General features: G+C 40.1%; 1 protein-coding gene across 3 annotated transcripts in view; it reads left to right on the top strand.

Moving 5' to 3' along the window:
* The window catches only part of radil (Ras association and DIL domains), a 53,198-nt gene that overhangs the window by 10,326 nt on the left and 27,882 nt on the right, over positions 1 to 14,990 (top strand). For 2 of the 3 annotated variants that reach the window (XM_038285322.1, XM_038285321.1), the window contains exons 5-7: positions 13,275 to 13,382; positions 13,878 to 13,993; positions 14,085 to 14,267. In XM_038285322.1, the coding sequence (XP_038141250.1) occupies positions 13,275 to 13,382; positions 13,878 to 13,993; positions 14,085 to 14,267 (407 nt within the window). The remainder of the gene's footprint in view (positions 1 to 13,274; positions 13,383 to 13,877; positions 13,994 to 14,084; positions 14,268 to 14,990) is intronic. The other variant, XM_038285323.1, reaches the window with a different exon arrangement.

The raw sequence follows: 14,990 nt of genomic DNA, 5'->3' as shown, positions 1-14,990 counted from the left end.
CGTAACCATTTATTTATTTTTATTATGTTTTATGTTTTTCCAACTCTTATATACCGTACTTGGTAATATATTCAAACATGTGTTTTAGACTGCAGGACTGGGAATAAAAAAGTATTTTCAACAAATTCTAATCCTTAGGGACTCCAGCCATCATTCATTAACAGAAGATGGAACTGGGCTTGCCTACTGAAAATCTTTCAAAAAAATTTGAACAATTTATCCAAGATTAAAAAACAAACAAACAAACACCATACAAATCTTGATTGTGGTAGCTCCATGATCTGAGTTTGCTTTGCTGCTTTAAGAGCTGGATGACCCAATAAAACTCTTACCATTAAATCCAGTGGTGGCTGGTGGAGTTTTCTCCAGGGGGGGCTTATAAATTTAAAATAGTAAAATAGATATATACCAACAAAGAATGAGACGTATACTAAGTTATCACACTAGTATATTTATATGTATGTCAACAACAAAGAATATTATAAAAGCACTATAAAACCAAAGGATAATTTCATGTAAAGGGGAAATTATACAAAGTTTTTTGTACATACAATTTGCCCTTCTGTCCTTAAGAGAAGCACATTTCTCAATGACTCTTTGGTTGAAGTAAGGGATGGTTTTAATTAGGTTCTTGTCCATGAAGAGCATGGCCAGGGCATTGAGACAATGCTGTGACATCGTTTTCCTGACAAAGGTATTAATAGTCTTCAGTGTTGAGAAGCACCTCTCACATTCAGCTGTGGTCATGGGAATTGTGATGAGGATCTTAAGCAGAGCCACAGTCTCTGAGAAGGTGTCCTGAAGATTGCTCCTCATGAAGAGCTGGTACAGAGCCACAGCACCACTACAGCTCTTGAGCTCATCCTTGCTGTAGAAGAGAGCCAGCTATGTTTTCAGCTTGTTCTTGTTGAGCAGTGTAAGCCTCGATGGTGGTTTTTTGTGCAGCTTCAGGGAACTGTCTACTGTACTCCTGGGATCTGTCTGCCTGCAGCAGTATATATAGCACTGATCAGATGCTTGTTTTGCATTGTCCAATATGGTGTCAAAAACCTAAAAAAAAGTTATGTACCAGTTCAAATATGGAGAAGCTATTAGTTATATTTTTTTCTAATATATAAAAACTATTTTCTGAGAATGTGTTTATTTAAGAGCAACAATGCAAATTAAAAAACAACTAGAAAAAGTACTCTGTATTACATTGTTTTCCATGTGAATCCCAGATTGTACATTCTTCTTTGCCTTTTCTACAAAGTGCTTTAAATCAGTCCTACTTGTCTTTATCCATGCTGGATAAGATCATGACGTTTGAAAAGGAGGCAGGGAAAGCAGATTAAAGCGTTAGCCTCACTACATACAGTTAGCCAAGCCTTGTAGCTAAATCAAGTCCTGGAAAAGGACAGAGTGAACAGTCTCCATCTGTCTTTGGACTGCTGATTAATTTTGAGGTTCGGCTGATCAGGTCCAAACGATTTCACCTCCAGCTTCTCTTTTTATGTTTGCTTTAAGGGACTTCAGTTCCATGACTGGAGCTGTCAATCAGCTGCACTACAACTGTGACGACTGTTCCTGTCAGCCAGTGGTGTCAAAAGTACACACATTTGTTACTTAAGTAGAAGTATAGATACTGCAGCTTAAAAACACTCTGGTAAAAGTAGAAGTATCAACTTGACCTTATTACTCAAGTAAAAGTGAAAAAGTATGTGCTCCAAAAACTACTTAAAGTTTAAAAGTATAAAGTAACCTTTAAGAAAAAGGCCAGATAACATTATATGAATTGAAAGCACAATTTTTCCACTATTTCAAAAAATTCTTTGAGATAGGGCCAAGGATGAGGGAGGTCTTGTTGGTCACCGTCTCCATCTCCGGATACGCTCTCGCCTGTGTCCGACCTTTCAGACATTTAGACATGTTTTTTCTGAATCCCACATCGTAGCATGGCATAGACAATTCATGTTTACAGTTTGAAGAACACCTGCTTGCTTGTGATGATTTCCTTTAGCTAACCAATGAGTGTTTGCGTTCTATGACTCATCCAATTACACTAGTTTTCACTAGATGTGGATGGCACCAATGATCTGCATTGGATGGAGCACATGACGTGAAATATATATTTAGAAACATTAAACCACGGGTAACTAATAAAAAATCAGTGGGGTCCGAATAAAGAAAATCAACCAGTAAATGTCAGGAGACATTTTTAATGATCTGTTACTTTAAACAGAATTTAACACTGAAATAAAATGACATATTTATGCATTCATGTTACATTGAACTAAAAAAAAAAAAAAGATGAAAAAATAAAAATAGAAATTGCCAAATATTGCATCCTGTTCTATCTGAGAGGAGTTTACACTTGTTCTGCCCTGTAAAACAATGACAGGGCAATTGTCGCTGTACGATCCGAAGCCTCATTTGGAGCTTTTAAACAGGCTTTTGAAAAACTTTGATAATTTGCTGCTGTAATTTTATAGATTTTTTAGAATAAAAAGTTAGCAGATGTGCATAATCAAAAAATAACAAACACAATTATAGGGCATTCAGTATTATAAGAAAGCCCACACTGTTTCTAAATAAATACATTATTTTATGAGTTCTCTTCCGTTTTTGTCTCTTTCCTTGTAAGTCTGAAATGTCCCATGCTCCTGAATGCACCATAGCTGTCTGACGGTCGCCAATGCATCACACTGGTCTGTGTAGATGCGCGTTTGATTTTCAGTTGAAGACAAAGCTTTGCAGTTTTAAAACCCACGTCAGCTAAACACTGTTTATTGTTGTGTGTGAATAACAAGAGACTAGAACAAATACATCAGCTTTACCTCGGACAAAATCCGCTAATCCGTGACCTCTGCTTTAAACCGAAGCAAGAGTAACGAGTAACGTTTGTTTTAAAAATGTAAGGAATAGAAAGTAAAGATACTTGTGTGAAAATGTAATGAATAGAAGTCAAAAGTAGGAGGAAAAATAAGTAATGGAGTAAAGTATAGATACCTAAAAAGTGTACTTAAGTACAGTAACGAAGTATTTGTACTTCGTTACTTGACACCTGTGCTGTCAGCTGAGGGCACAGCTTTTCTGCACCCCAAGCTCTCCTACTGTATACATTTGTATCGCAGAGGAGCTACTGCGCATGTACAACTTTTAACAAGCCAAAGATTTTTGCACCCTAGGGCGGAAATATGTCACCAAAAATTTACTAAAAAAAAATTTTATTTTATAATTTGATTATTATTTCCTTTTTTTATGTCTTAATCAAGGTCATTGGGTGGGTGGGGCAGCACCCTAGCGACCTCTATTGGTCAGCCACCACTGATTGAATGCCCAATGACATTGTTAGGTCACCAGTTCATGACCTTTAAAGAGGAGATTTAATTTTTCTCTTTGTCTTATATAAATATATTCCAGTGTGACCAAAAAAAACAAACAAAAATTTATAAATGATGTATAGGGCTGCAAATACCCTGTACTTTTTAAGACTGTATAATCTGAAAGCAGCACCACTCTTCCACATTTTGCATTTCCATTTAGAGAGATGTCATTAATCTCTTTGATAAAGGCACAGAAGCCTGACTAAAAGACAACGAAGCTGCCGATTATTAAAGCTACAGTGTGTAATTTTCAGCGACATCTAACGTTCAGACTGCAGACCGCAGCAACATGAACATCTCCCCCCCACCGCTTCCCCCCCCCCCAACAGTATGGCGAGCGTTACGGGACAAAATGTCTTCCACGACGTCCGCATCACCTACCTTCTCAAATGATGAGGTTTGTTTACATAGATCATTTTAATACTGCCATCTATTGTTCAGTACAGTCTCAGTTCTTCTCTCTCAACTTCCCGTAGTTACTTTCGAGCGTAATGGGCGATCTCGCAATCGCTAGTTTGTTGGCTCTGCGCTGCCATAGCGCATAGATGTCTGCCTCCATGGCTGCGAGACCCGCTCCTATGTAATTATAAATAACGAATTCTAAGGCAACGCAAATATTAAGGTTAAGAGGCTGAGCTCGTAGATGATGATAAATAACATAGTTATGTATAATATATTACATTTCTGACTGTATATCCCTGTAATTATTACACACTGTAGCTTTAAGTTAACTATTGAAGTTCAGCTCTTTCTATGATCCTACTGATGAAGTGGAAGTTTGAGTTGGGCTTATAGTTCTGCAGTAGCAGCTTGTCCAAGTTGCTCTTTTTCAACAGCAGGTTGATAATTGCTGTTTTAAGGGCCTAGGGGAAAAAACCTGATAAAAGATGCGTTTATTATTTCAGTTAGATTATATGTTATTACATGTAGAGCTTTCTTAAAGAAAGCTGTGGATAAAACATCCAAACAGCAGACGGAAGTGCTTAGTTGATGCGAGGATTGGAGATAACTTTTGTTCTGGACTTGACACGGGTGTACACACTCTAATCAGACTCTTAATCTGTTTTCTGGTTGTTTTTTAATAATAAGCGAATATTCAATAATTCGCTAAATAATTACCGTATTTTCACGACTATAAGGCGCACCTAAACGTCTTTTTTTTCCCTCAAAATGTGGGGTGCGCCCTATGGTGCGGTGCGCCCTATCTGCGGACGTTGTTGAGACCACCATGAGTATGTGAGAACCTTAAAGGGGGAAGTGTGGGCGTGGCTTGTGTATAAAAGAACAGGTATGTGCTTTATGCAGAACATTGTTGTCTTAACAACCCTGAAATTGGCAAAGAGACACGCCTATGAAGCCCAGTTTAAACTGAAGGCTATCAGCTACGCAGAGGAACATGGAAATCGAGCAGCTGCGAGAGAATTCAATATAAATGAATCGATGGTTCGCAAGTGGAGGAAGCTGGAAAACGAACTCCGACTGGTGAAGAAGACGCAGCTGAGTTTCCGCGGACATAAGGCGAGGTGGCCCGAGTTGGAGGAAAGACTCGAGCGGTGGATCGTGGAGCAAAGAACGAGTGGGGCCAGCGTTTCAACGGTCACTGTTCGACTAAAAGCAGTAAAGCTGGCGGAAGAAATGAAAATTGAAAATTTTCAAGGAGGTCCATCGTGGTGCTTCCGTTTTATGAAACGGTGCAATTTTTCCATCCGGACCAGGACTACAGTTGCTCAGCGACGTCCGGCAGATTATGATGAAAAGCTGGCGAGCTTCCACTCCTTCTGCAGCAAACACATCACTGACAAAGTCATCCAGCCAAGCCACATCACCAACATGGACGAGGTGCCGCTCACTTTCGACATCCCGGTGAATCACACCGTGGAGAAGAAGGGGACCAGCACTGTAGCGATACACACAACGGGGTATGAAAAGGCGTCGTTCACTGTTGTGCTTGGCTGCCACGCAAATGGACAGAAACTGTGGTGATTTTTAAAAGAAAGACTTTGCCTAAAGAGGCTTTCGCAAAAGCCGGCATCATTTCCAAGGAGCCGCCCGGCACGGAAAGTGACTCTGACAGCGAAGAGGAAGGGGAAACTGGCATGTCGGATTTAGCGCAGCTGTTTAATTCAGAAACAGAGCATGAGGACTTTGATGGGTTTGATTAATACTCTGTAATAAATACTTGAATAAAGCACAATCATACTCAGTTTTGCTCCCGCTCTGTTTTTCTACCTGAAAACTTAATTCAACAGCAGCCTCTGGGCCGCGGTGCATCCGGGCTCACCTCGGCAGGTGTTTTTTCATCTAAATAATCTAAATCTTTTTAAGTGAGAAAGTCCACCTGAAAATTTAATCATTGCAGTCAGTTCATCCAGATTATTATCCTGCCTATGTTTTAAGTTAATTTATGCGTCAATAAACGAAGAAGGGGAAACTGGCATGTCGGATTTAGTGCAGCTGTTTAATTCAGAAACAGAGGATGATGACTTTGAGGGGTTTGATTAATACTCTGTAATAAATACTTGAATAAAGCACAATCATACTCAGTTTTGCTCCCGCTCTATTTTTCTACCTGAAAACTTAATTCAACAGCAGCCTCTGGGCCGCGGCGCATCCGGGCCCACCTCCGCAGGTGTTTTTTCATCTAAATAATCTAAATCTTTTTAAGTGAGAAAGTCCACCTGAAAATTTAATCATTGCAGTCAGTTCATCCAGATTATTATCCTGCCTATGTTTTAAGTTAATTTATGCGTCAATAAACGAAGAAGGGGAAACTGGCATGTCGGATTTAGCGCAGCTGTTTAATTCAGAAACAGGATGAGGACTTTGAGGGGTTTGATTAATACTCTGTAATAAATACATGAATAAAGCACAATCATACTCAGTTTTGCTCCGGCTCTATTTTTCTACCTGAAAACTTAATTCAACAGCAGCCTCTGGGCCGCGGCATCCGGGCTCACCTCGGCAGGTGTTTTTTCATCTAAATAATCTAAATCTTTTTGAGTGAGAAAGTCCACCTGAAAATTTAATCATTGCAGTCAGTTCATCCAGATTATTATCCTGCCTATGTTTTAAGTTAATTTATGCGTCAATAAACTGTATCAGAGGAGTAATCACAGCCCTGTGTCATCAGCGATGTGTCTCTCACGGCCGGTTCCCAGGTTTGAATAATACTTTGTAATAAATACACCTTGCAGCTTTATTTGCTGTGATCAGTGGGAATAAAGTAGTTTTAATATGTTTTTAAGTGGGAAAATCCACCTGAGAGGACATGTACCTGTATATAAAAAACGCGCCCTATAGTCCGGTGCGCCTTATGTGTGTGTTAAATACAGAAATGGCACACATAACTGAGACTGCGCCTTTTAGTCCGGTGCGCCTTATGGTCGTGAAAATACGGTAAGCGAATTGCCGCAGGCCTTGCTAAAGTGAAGTTCAGATGCTACAGATATTGTTAACCTGTGAACCTGGGCAAGTAAAGCATCCATCCATCCATTTCCTTCCATTTATCTGCAGCCGGGTCACGAGGATGTCCAGACTTCCCGATCCACATGTAAAGCAAAGCAGAGTTAATGTTTTTGCTAATGATCTTAGAGAAGAAAGATTATCTTTCATTTCTAAGTTGTAAGTTGTATCTGTAGAGTCTCTCTTTAAAAATGGAACAATTAACCTAGAGTTTGACCTTTCGCCACTTAGATTAACTTTTCAACCTTAATTTTTGTTTCTACTTCTGAATGATGGAGCAGTTCTCCATGAAGACTTTTTATCTTCAGAAACAACCCTCAATTTAATTGTAAAAGTCACCTTTCATCATAATATCTATATTACCGTATTTTCACGACCATAAGGCGCACCGGACTAAAAGGCGCACTCTCAGTTATGTGTCCCATTTCTGTATTTAACACACACATAAGGCGCACCGGACTATAGGGCTCATTTTTTATATACAGGTACATGTCCTCTACTACCTTTAAATACCTCTACTGCGTATTTAAAAATACAGCGGGGGCAAAAATGAGTATGATTGTGCTTTATTCATGCATTTATTACAAAGTATTAATCAAACCTGGCAGCTGGCCGTGAGACAGAGACATCACAGATGACACAGCGCTGTGGTCACTCCTAAATTAACTTAAAATCCTGAAACCTGCCGACAGAATATGTTCGCTTTTATTACCGGTATCCTGGTGCCTGCAGTTTCAATTATTTAGATGAAAAACACCTGCCAAACGCCGCGGTGATCGAAAGGATTTCTACTGTCGGTGCACCGCTGGTATGTGGGGGTCTGAGCGCCTCCGACAGAAATAGATAATCTGGATGAACTGATTGCAATTATTACGTTTTCAGGTGGCCTTTCTCACTTAAAAACATATTAAAACTACTTTATTCCCACTGATCACAGCAAATATAGCTGCAAGATTTAGATTATTTAGATGAAAAAACACCTGCCAGCCACCGCGCTGAAGAGGAGGAGACGCAGAGGCTGCTGCTGAATTAAGTTTTCAGGTAGAAAAATACAGCGGGAGCAAAACTGAGTATGATTGTGCTTTATTCATGTAGGCTATTTATTACAAAGTATTAATCAAACCCATCAAAGTCATCATCCTCTGTTTCTGAATAAAACAGCTGCGCTAAATCAGACATGCCAGTTTCCCCATCTGCGCTGTCAGAGTCACTTTCCGTGCAGCGCAGCTCCTCAGAAATAATGCCGGCTTTTGCAAAAGCTTGAACAACAGAGCCAGCAGACACGTAGTAGTCCAAGCATCTACAATCCATCCGCAAACTGTGGCCTAACTTGCCCGGCGCTGCCTTCCATTTATCCTGAAACTGTGGTCTCCGTCGGCCATCCATCGCTCCCACGCCGCTCGCAGCCTTACTTTGAACGGGCGCTTCACACCGATGTTGGGCGGTTGAAGTTCCTTTGTCAGACCTCCCGGGATAACAGCGAGCACAGCGTTCATTGATTCACCTTTTTTTTCACATCGGCTGTGAGATGGGCACGCAGCGATGGTGATGCGTGGAAAAAAGCACCTGGTCTCCTCACATACACCTCCCTCAGCCACGCTTTCATCATCTCCTCTTTCATCAGAGCGCTGTGTCTGTCTAGCTGTCAGCTCCCAGATCAGCTTCTCTGATTGGTTGATGCGGCGCGTCCAGCAGCAAAACTTAAAATTTTCCATCTGGAGCAGCAGCAGCGCGTTGGCGGTGCGTCAGATGCTTAAACGATCCCGACGTGCTGCACCTGCGGCTCAAAACGCGCTGCAGGACCTTTTGCTGCACCTATACGCGCGTCAACCATTGACTTTGCATGTAAACTCGCTGCTTCTGCTGCACCTGCTGAGCGGTTGAACAGCGAGCACAGGGTTAATTTGTTTCCCCATGTTTTTCATATCAGCTGTGAGATGGGCACGCATGGAGTTACAGATTAATGGTGATGAGTGGAAAAAAAAAACACCTGGTCTCCTTACATTCAGCCACTCTTTCATCATCTCCTCAATGAGGTGGTCTCAAAAGTCGCAGTTACAACACACATAAGGCGCACCGCACCATAGGGCGCACCGCACATTTTGAGGGGAAAAAAAGACGTTTAAGTGCGCCTTATAGTCGTGAAAATACGGTAACACACTTTGTTTTTCTCTTTTTTTTTTTTTTTTTTTTTGCATTTTATTTGAAAATGGCATCTGTGAAAGGATAGTTTGATTCTAAACAATTTTTATTGTTGTGACTCAGCTTTATTTTAAGTTTTTCTTTTTTTTAATGACCTTCTTTTAACTGCTGACTCGAGGAACTTGGCTGCTGTGGTGCTTTTCGACCTGAATGCTGCCTTCAGTGTTGTGTATCACAGCACACTCATTCCTCTGAACACCACATAAGCAATAAAGGCATTATTTTAAAGTGTCCAACCTTACTTTGCAGATTCTCTCTCTAAAGATATAAACATTTCCTACAGCTCTGTTTAATGTCAGAACTGGAGTAAAATATATTCATGTTTACAATTCTCATTACAACTCCACAAATTTTATGATATTTGATGGCAGTTTCTTTTTTTATTATGTTCTACTTTACAAGTGTTTCATTTATCCTATAAGCACAGAAAGTTTTTTGTTCATTCATAGATTCTGGATCTACCAAGCTAGTCCCAGTACTGGTGCTTTCTTGGCACATTTCCTCCCTGTTTCAGCTTTAGCACTGATACTATGTCAGCACCAACTCTTTGCTGGGTCAAATAAAAGAACCCTTTTTTTTAAAGAACAGGAATCAGACTCATGGAGACAAAAACTAAAACCGCTTACCACCAGGAAGACTCGGATTATTGAAATAGTTTTTGTTTTTTTCGATAAACCATGTTTCTTTTTCTTCCTCAAGTATTTCTTTTCCATCAATAAATCCGTTATTGCTCTAGTAGCTTTAGCATCTTGGCAGCTAAAATTAACATATATTACCACATAAATATTGTAGAAGTTAAGCCAACTAGCCAGATACATTGATCAGAGATAGCATTAATAAGCTGACAGATGAGGAACATTAACCTGATCTATTTCCATATACAGTGAGTAAAATAAATATTTGAACACCCTGCTTTTTTCCAAGTTCTCCCACTTTGAAATCATGGAGGGGTCTGAAATGGTCACTGTAGGTGCATGTCCTTTGTGAGAGACTTAATGTAAAAAAAAAATAAATAAAATTCAATGATACAGCTCCAAGCAAGTAATTGAACACCTGAGATAATCAGTGTTGATGTGTGGTATAGTAGCCTTTGTTTGCAATTACAGAGGTCAAATGGCCCACCCATCCACACAGATATATTCTCTTGATCAGTCAAGTTTCTGGGCTGTCAAAGCATATTTTGTGATTTGTGGATTTTTTTTTTTTTTACATTATGTCTCTCACAAAGGACATGCACCTATGATGACAATCCATGATTTCTATGTAGGAGAACTTGCAAATAGCAGGGTATTCAAATACTTTTATTCCTCACTGTAGCACATGTGTGTTATGAGGCAACTAAACATTTTCCCCTAACTTTGATGTGTGGTAGAAGCACTGAAAATAGTTAGGCATTAGGAGTCTGGCAATTATAATGGCCAGACACCAAGTACAGAGCATCTCCAAAGGTGCAGCTGGTGCAGGATATTTCCAGTCTGCCGTGGTCAGTATCTGTTAATAAGGGTCCAGGCAAGGAACAATGGTGGTTACAGTCTCACTGCTAGGCATGGGGTTTAACAGTGAACGATGGCTCATGTAGTTCAAACCATTAAATTGTTAAGGAGTAAGTATTGGTTCTGATAGAAATGTGACAGATATACAAGTTTATTCTAGCTTGTTGCATATTTCCCTGCAAAGCAGTAGATCAGTCTGCCCTGTGCTGACCTGTTCGTCACTGATGATTTCTTGTAGCTTTTTTTTTTTTCTTATCATTCATAGATTTTTTTTTCTGCCCTTTTCTGATAGTTTAGTGAATCACAGTGTTTCCTTCTTTAATTTCTTTCCCCTTTTTTTCTAATAGAAAATACAGCAGACAAGTTTTAGTTGTTATAGTGGATGCTGTAGTTCTTAGTATTTTGTTGAATTCATTGAAATGTATCTTTTTTCAGTTTTATCACATAAAAGCATTCTTTGTTCTCAGACTGTTCAGACACTGAAATGTGACTTGGATTTCTCTTTTCTTTTTAATTCGGAAAAATAAAAAATAAATGAATGAATTCTAATAGCAAAGAATGCTTTTTCTGATAAAACTTAAGTTATCACATTTAAGATGTTTTTTATTTCCCACTAACCTTTTCTCTGCTTGGTATTTAGAAAACTCACCGGCCTGGACTGTGTTTCTTGTTATGTTAACAGTGTTTGTCTTTTGTTTTTCTTCTCTGGTGTATGTGTGAGCGTGCACGTTTCTGTGTGATTTCTGTCTATTCTCACATACCCTTTAGCAAATGAGATCACAGTTTGAAGGTACTGTAGAATTTTCACGGCCAACTTGAATTATGCTTTGATTATGCTCTTAGAATGTTATTTTGTGCCAATATGATGCTCACACATGTACTGTTGTTTGCTGAGCAGATCGTCTGTGAATCCTTTTAATTTCCGATCTACTTGTGATTGCATTGCTGAAAATGCTGTTTGCGCATTAATAGAAGTCATTTATAACCTTGCAGGTCCTTGGTGAACTTCTAGGGGTTGTTGACATGAAATTTAAACCCTTCTGTATGGTACTTTTTCAAATATCAAATTTAGATTAGAAATTAAGTGAAATATGGAATTCATTAATTCAATTTCTATTTGTTTTCATTTGAAGGGGGGATGGCAGCTTAAACCATTCAAAGAGATTTTTATTCTCCACCGCGTCCATATCTAGTATATGTTTTACCTCTGCTAACTAAGCCCACTCCTGTTACTTTCTATCTTCTCTCCGTGTTGGGAGGCACTGATACAGCAATGATGCTGCATGCTTTTGGGGGGGAGGGGGGTAGAAAAAAGTAATCTGCCCATCAGCGAGTTTAGCTTGACAGACCAACCATTTGGGAATTAATCCAAATCTGGTCACTCCACTCCTGCCTTTAAAGGTTGCTGTCTGGCTGCTAAAGCGGAGAGATTTGCATGTGCCCAACTCCGACTTCAAGAGTGAGTTTAAGTAGATGTCAGAGTCTTAGGGGCGCAGAGTTCACCCTCTCATAAGTCTTTTAGCATGTTTAAATGCAAAGGAGGTGGCAAAAGTATTTAAAAACACTGTTTCCATAACTCTAAGGCTCATTAAAAGACCTAGTATTAGTCTACTTTAAGTATAAGATTGACAACTTTCAGGGTAACCGGCGGTTGCACTTAAATGAGTTGGAAAGAATTAGAGTATCATTAACTGTTAATTCACTTTGAGTTTTTCTATGGCATGCACCCTCTTTACCAAACCCTATGATTTTGGCCTTGAGGTTCTATAAGTCTAGATGCAGTTTGGAGATATCGGAATTGGACATCATCGTCTACCGTTTTATCCAGGACCGGGTTATGAGGGCAGCAGTCTCACTTGAGGTCCCAGACTTTCCTCTCCCCAGACTCCTCCTCCAGCTCCCCTGGGGATAGAGGCACTCCCAGGCCCTCTGAGAGACATAGTCCTTCTGCTTGTCCTGGGTCATCCCCTGGGCCTTCTGGGCAGTCTGCCTCTCATACTGCAGACATGCTTGGAACATCTCCCTCACTGAGGCCTAATCATGTGATTCAAATGATCAAAAACTTGAGCAAAATCAGTAAGAAAAAAATTTGCATAATTCAGCTTGAACTTCATTTTTAGGGCATTCAGAGTTGCAGTTGTATAACCATAGCCAGATCCTAACCTAACCACACACCAGGTAAAATGTAGGTTTTCAACCAATCAGCTAACAATTTAAAGGCTTTTTAACCCTTAACAGACATTGCAAATCCGAAAAAGACCCTTAGAAGGTCAGGACCAGCTGAGAATACACCTCTAAAAAAGGAAATGTACCAAAGCTGAGTTCCAGAGACAAGTGATTTAGGCAGTGGGCTGTCAAAAATAGTTCTGACAAGAAGCTTAATTATATAGACTGCAATTTTGTAAAAGAAAGGAACCAGGAAAGGTTCCTCGGACTCGTCACACTTTTAGATTAATTGGCACCAATAACTACATTTTAATATCTTTCTTTTTGTTTTACTTTCACAAATTTGGCATCTACGTTAGTACTGGTACATTGAAATAGGAAAATCCAGTTGCACCTCAAACTGTGCATCTTTCTATACTAACTGCTTACAGTATATGTCTAACTTCACAGTGCATGTACGTCTCGTGATGTGTGCTGAGTGAAAGTTTTGTGTGTGTGTGGAGGAGAATTCTGTTTTTGGTGTTTGGGTGGCGGGTTGTTTTCTCAGCCCCCCACTTTCCTCCTAACCCCTCCAACCCTGCTGTAGGGCCCAGAACCCCTCAGTTCTTGGCAGCTCTAATGGGTCGGTCTGGGCTGGGCAAACACAGGAGCTCCCCCCTGCGGTCAGGTCGGGTGGTACAGTCCAGCTCTAAAGGTGGGGACTGGCCTCAGGTAGGGTGGCTGTCAATCATTTCCATAAAGCCTACCTCTACCTGCGTTGTCACCCCCCATACTTCAGTGGTGTAGAGTATGTGAGAATGTGTGTGAGAGACATTGCATGGCCTTAGATTTGTTGTATTGGTTTCACAGGGAGTTGTTCACCTTCACAATCCTGACTGGTTTCAGCCTGTTTACTGCTTCATTGTTTCCCATTTATTCACCCATTCTGGGACATATATTTTCTACTTGCTTCAAAGATAAATGTTATGTACTGCTATTCCCAGATAAATTATTTTAAATCAACTCTGCTCATCCATGTGTCAAGCATATATGTCAACAAAACATATGCCAATTAAAAGTAAGCTTCTTTTTTTGCCCTTTTTTCCATCCCTTTGTGTCCTTTCACTTGTTTTTCTACCTGTTCCCTCTCTTGTCCTTCCCATCTCCCTCCTTGCTCTAACACTTGTTATTCCTCTCTGCCTCCTCATAGATATTAATGCCCAGGCTCGTAAGCTCCAGAGGAACAGGGCAAAGGGGACGCTGACCCTGCCCCGCTCCAGCAATTCCTCACTGTGTCGCAGCCTCAGCGAAACAAGCCTTAATCAGGTGGGTCCTCCCCACACCCAATTTGAAAGGTTAATTGTTTGTTTTCCAGGGGCTGTGCTTTTTAATCAAGCATGTTTCTTGGCATGTACAGCTTGGAGTGGGAGATGAGCCCAAGCGATATTATTCCACCTTACCTGGACCATTTAGAGGCAGAGAACGTGACGGGCCCTCCAGCAACCGAAGGAAGGAAGAAGGGAGTCAGGGAGGAGGTGGTGTGAGGCACTCTCTGTATCAGTCCCCCCACCTTCTTCTGCTACAGGGATTCAATCAGCAGGTAAGGGTTTAAAAAATATGTTTATTCCTTCAGAATGACCTTAGTCACCCTGAACTTTTTTCTCCATTTGGTCACATTTTAACCACACACTTCAGTGTAATTCATGGGGATTTTCTGCTATAGATCAAAACAAAGTAGTCCATGGTTTGAAGTCAAAGGAATGAGACATACTTTTCTATAAGTCAACATATTGCAGAAATACATATATGCTGCTATTTCAGCTTTCAGTCTTGTGGAGTATGCATCTACCAGCTTTGATTTTCTTTGGAGAACATTTTTTCTTGTTCTTTGCAAACTTATTCAAGCTTAGTCTGGGCCGCATCTGTAAGCATCAGTCTTTGTATAGCTTTTGAGTTTGATTGACCCTTCTTAATTATACATGAATATTGTTTGATCAAAACCATTCTATTATAAATATAACTACATCAGCTACGTCTAAAGATTTTAGCTGCATCTTGAAGGTTTTCCTTTAAGCTTCCACCTTACAGGATGATGTTGTATTTAACTCCATTCATCTTACAACAAACTCTAATCAACTGTATCTGCTCCTATGATGTTTCATAGTTTGGAAGTTGAGTTCAGGGTGATGCGCAGTTGTCTTTTGCATGTAGACCAAAAAGTTAAATTTCAGTCTGATTTGACCACCTTCTTTCACATGGTTACTGGTTTTTACCTACATGGCTCATGATAAACTGCTAACAGGGCATTCTTCCAAAAGTAGCT

This window comes from Cyprinodon tularosa, unplaced genomic scaffold (assembly GCF_016077235.1).
Source record: "Cyprinodon tularosa strain WSP-4 unplaced genomic scaffold, ASM1607723v1 ctg21, whole genome shotgun sequence".
Classification (NCBI taxonomy): domain Eukaryota; kingdom Metazoa; phylum Chordata; class Actinopteri; order Cyprinodontiformes; family Cyprinodontidae; genus Cyprinodon; species Cyprinodon tularosa.
Note: the sequence above shows the minus strand (reverse complement) of the source record. Positions and strands in the feature narration are given on the sequence as shown.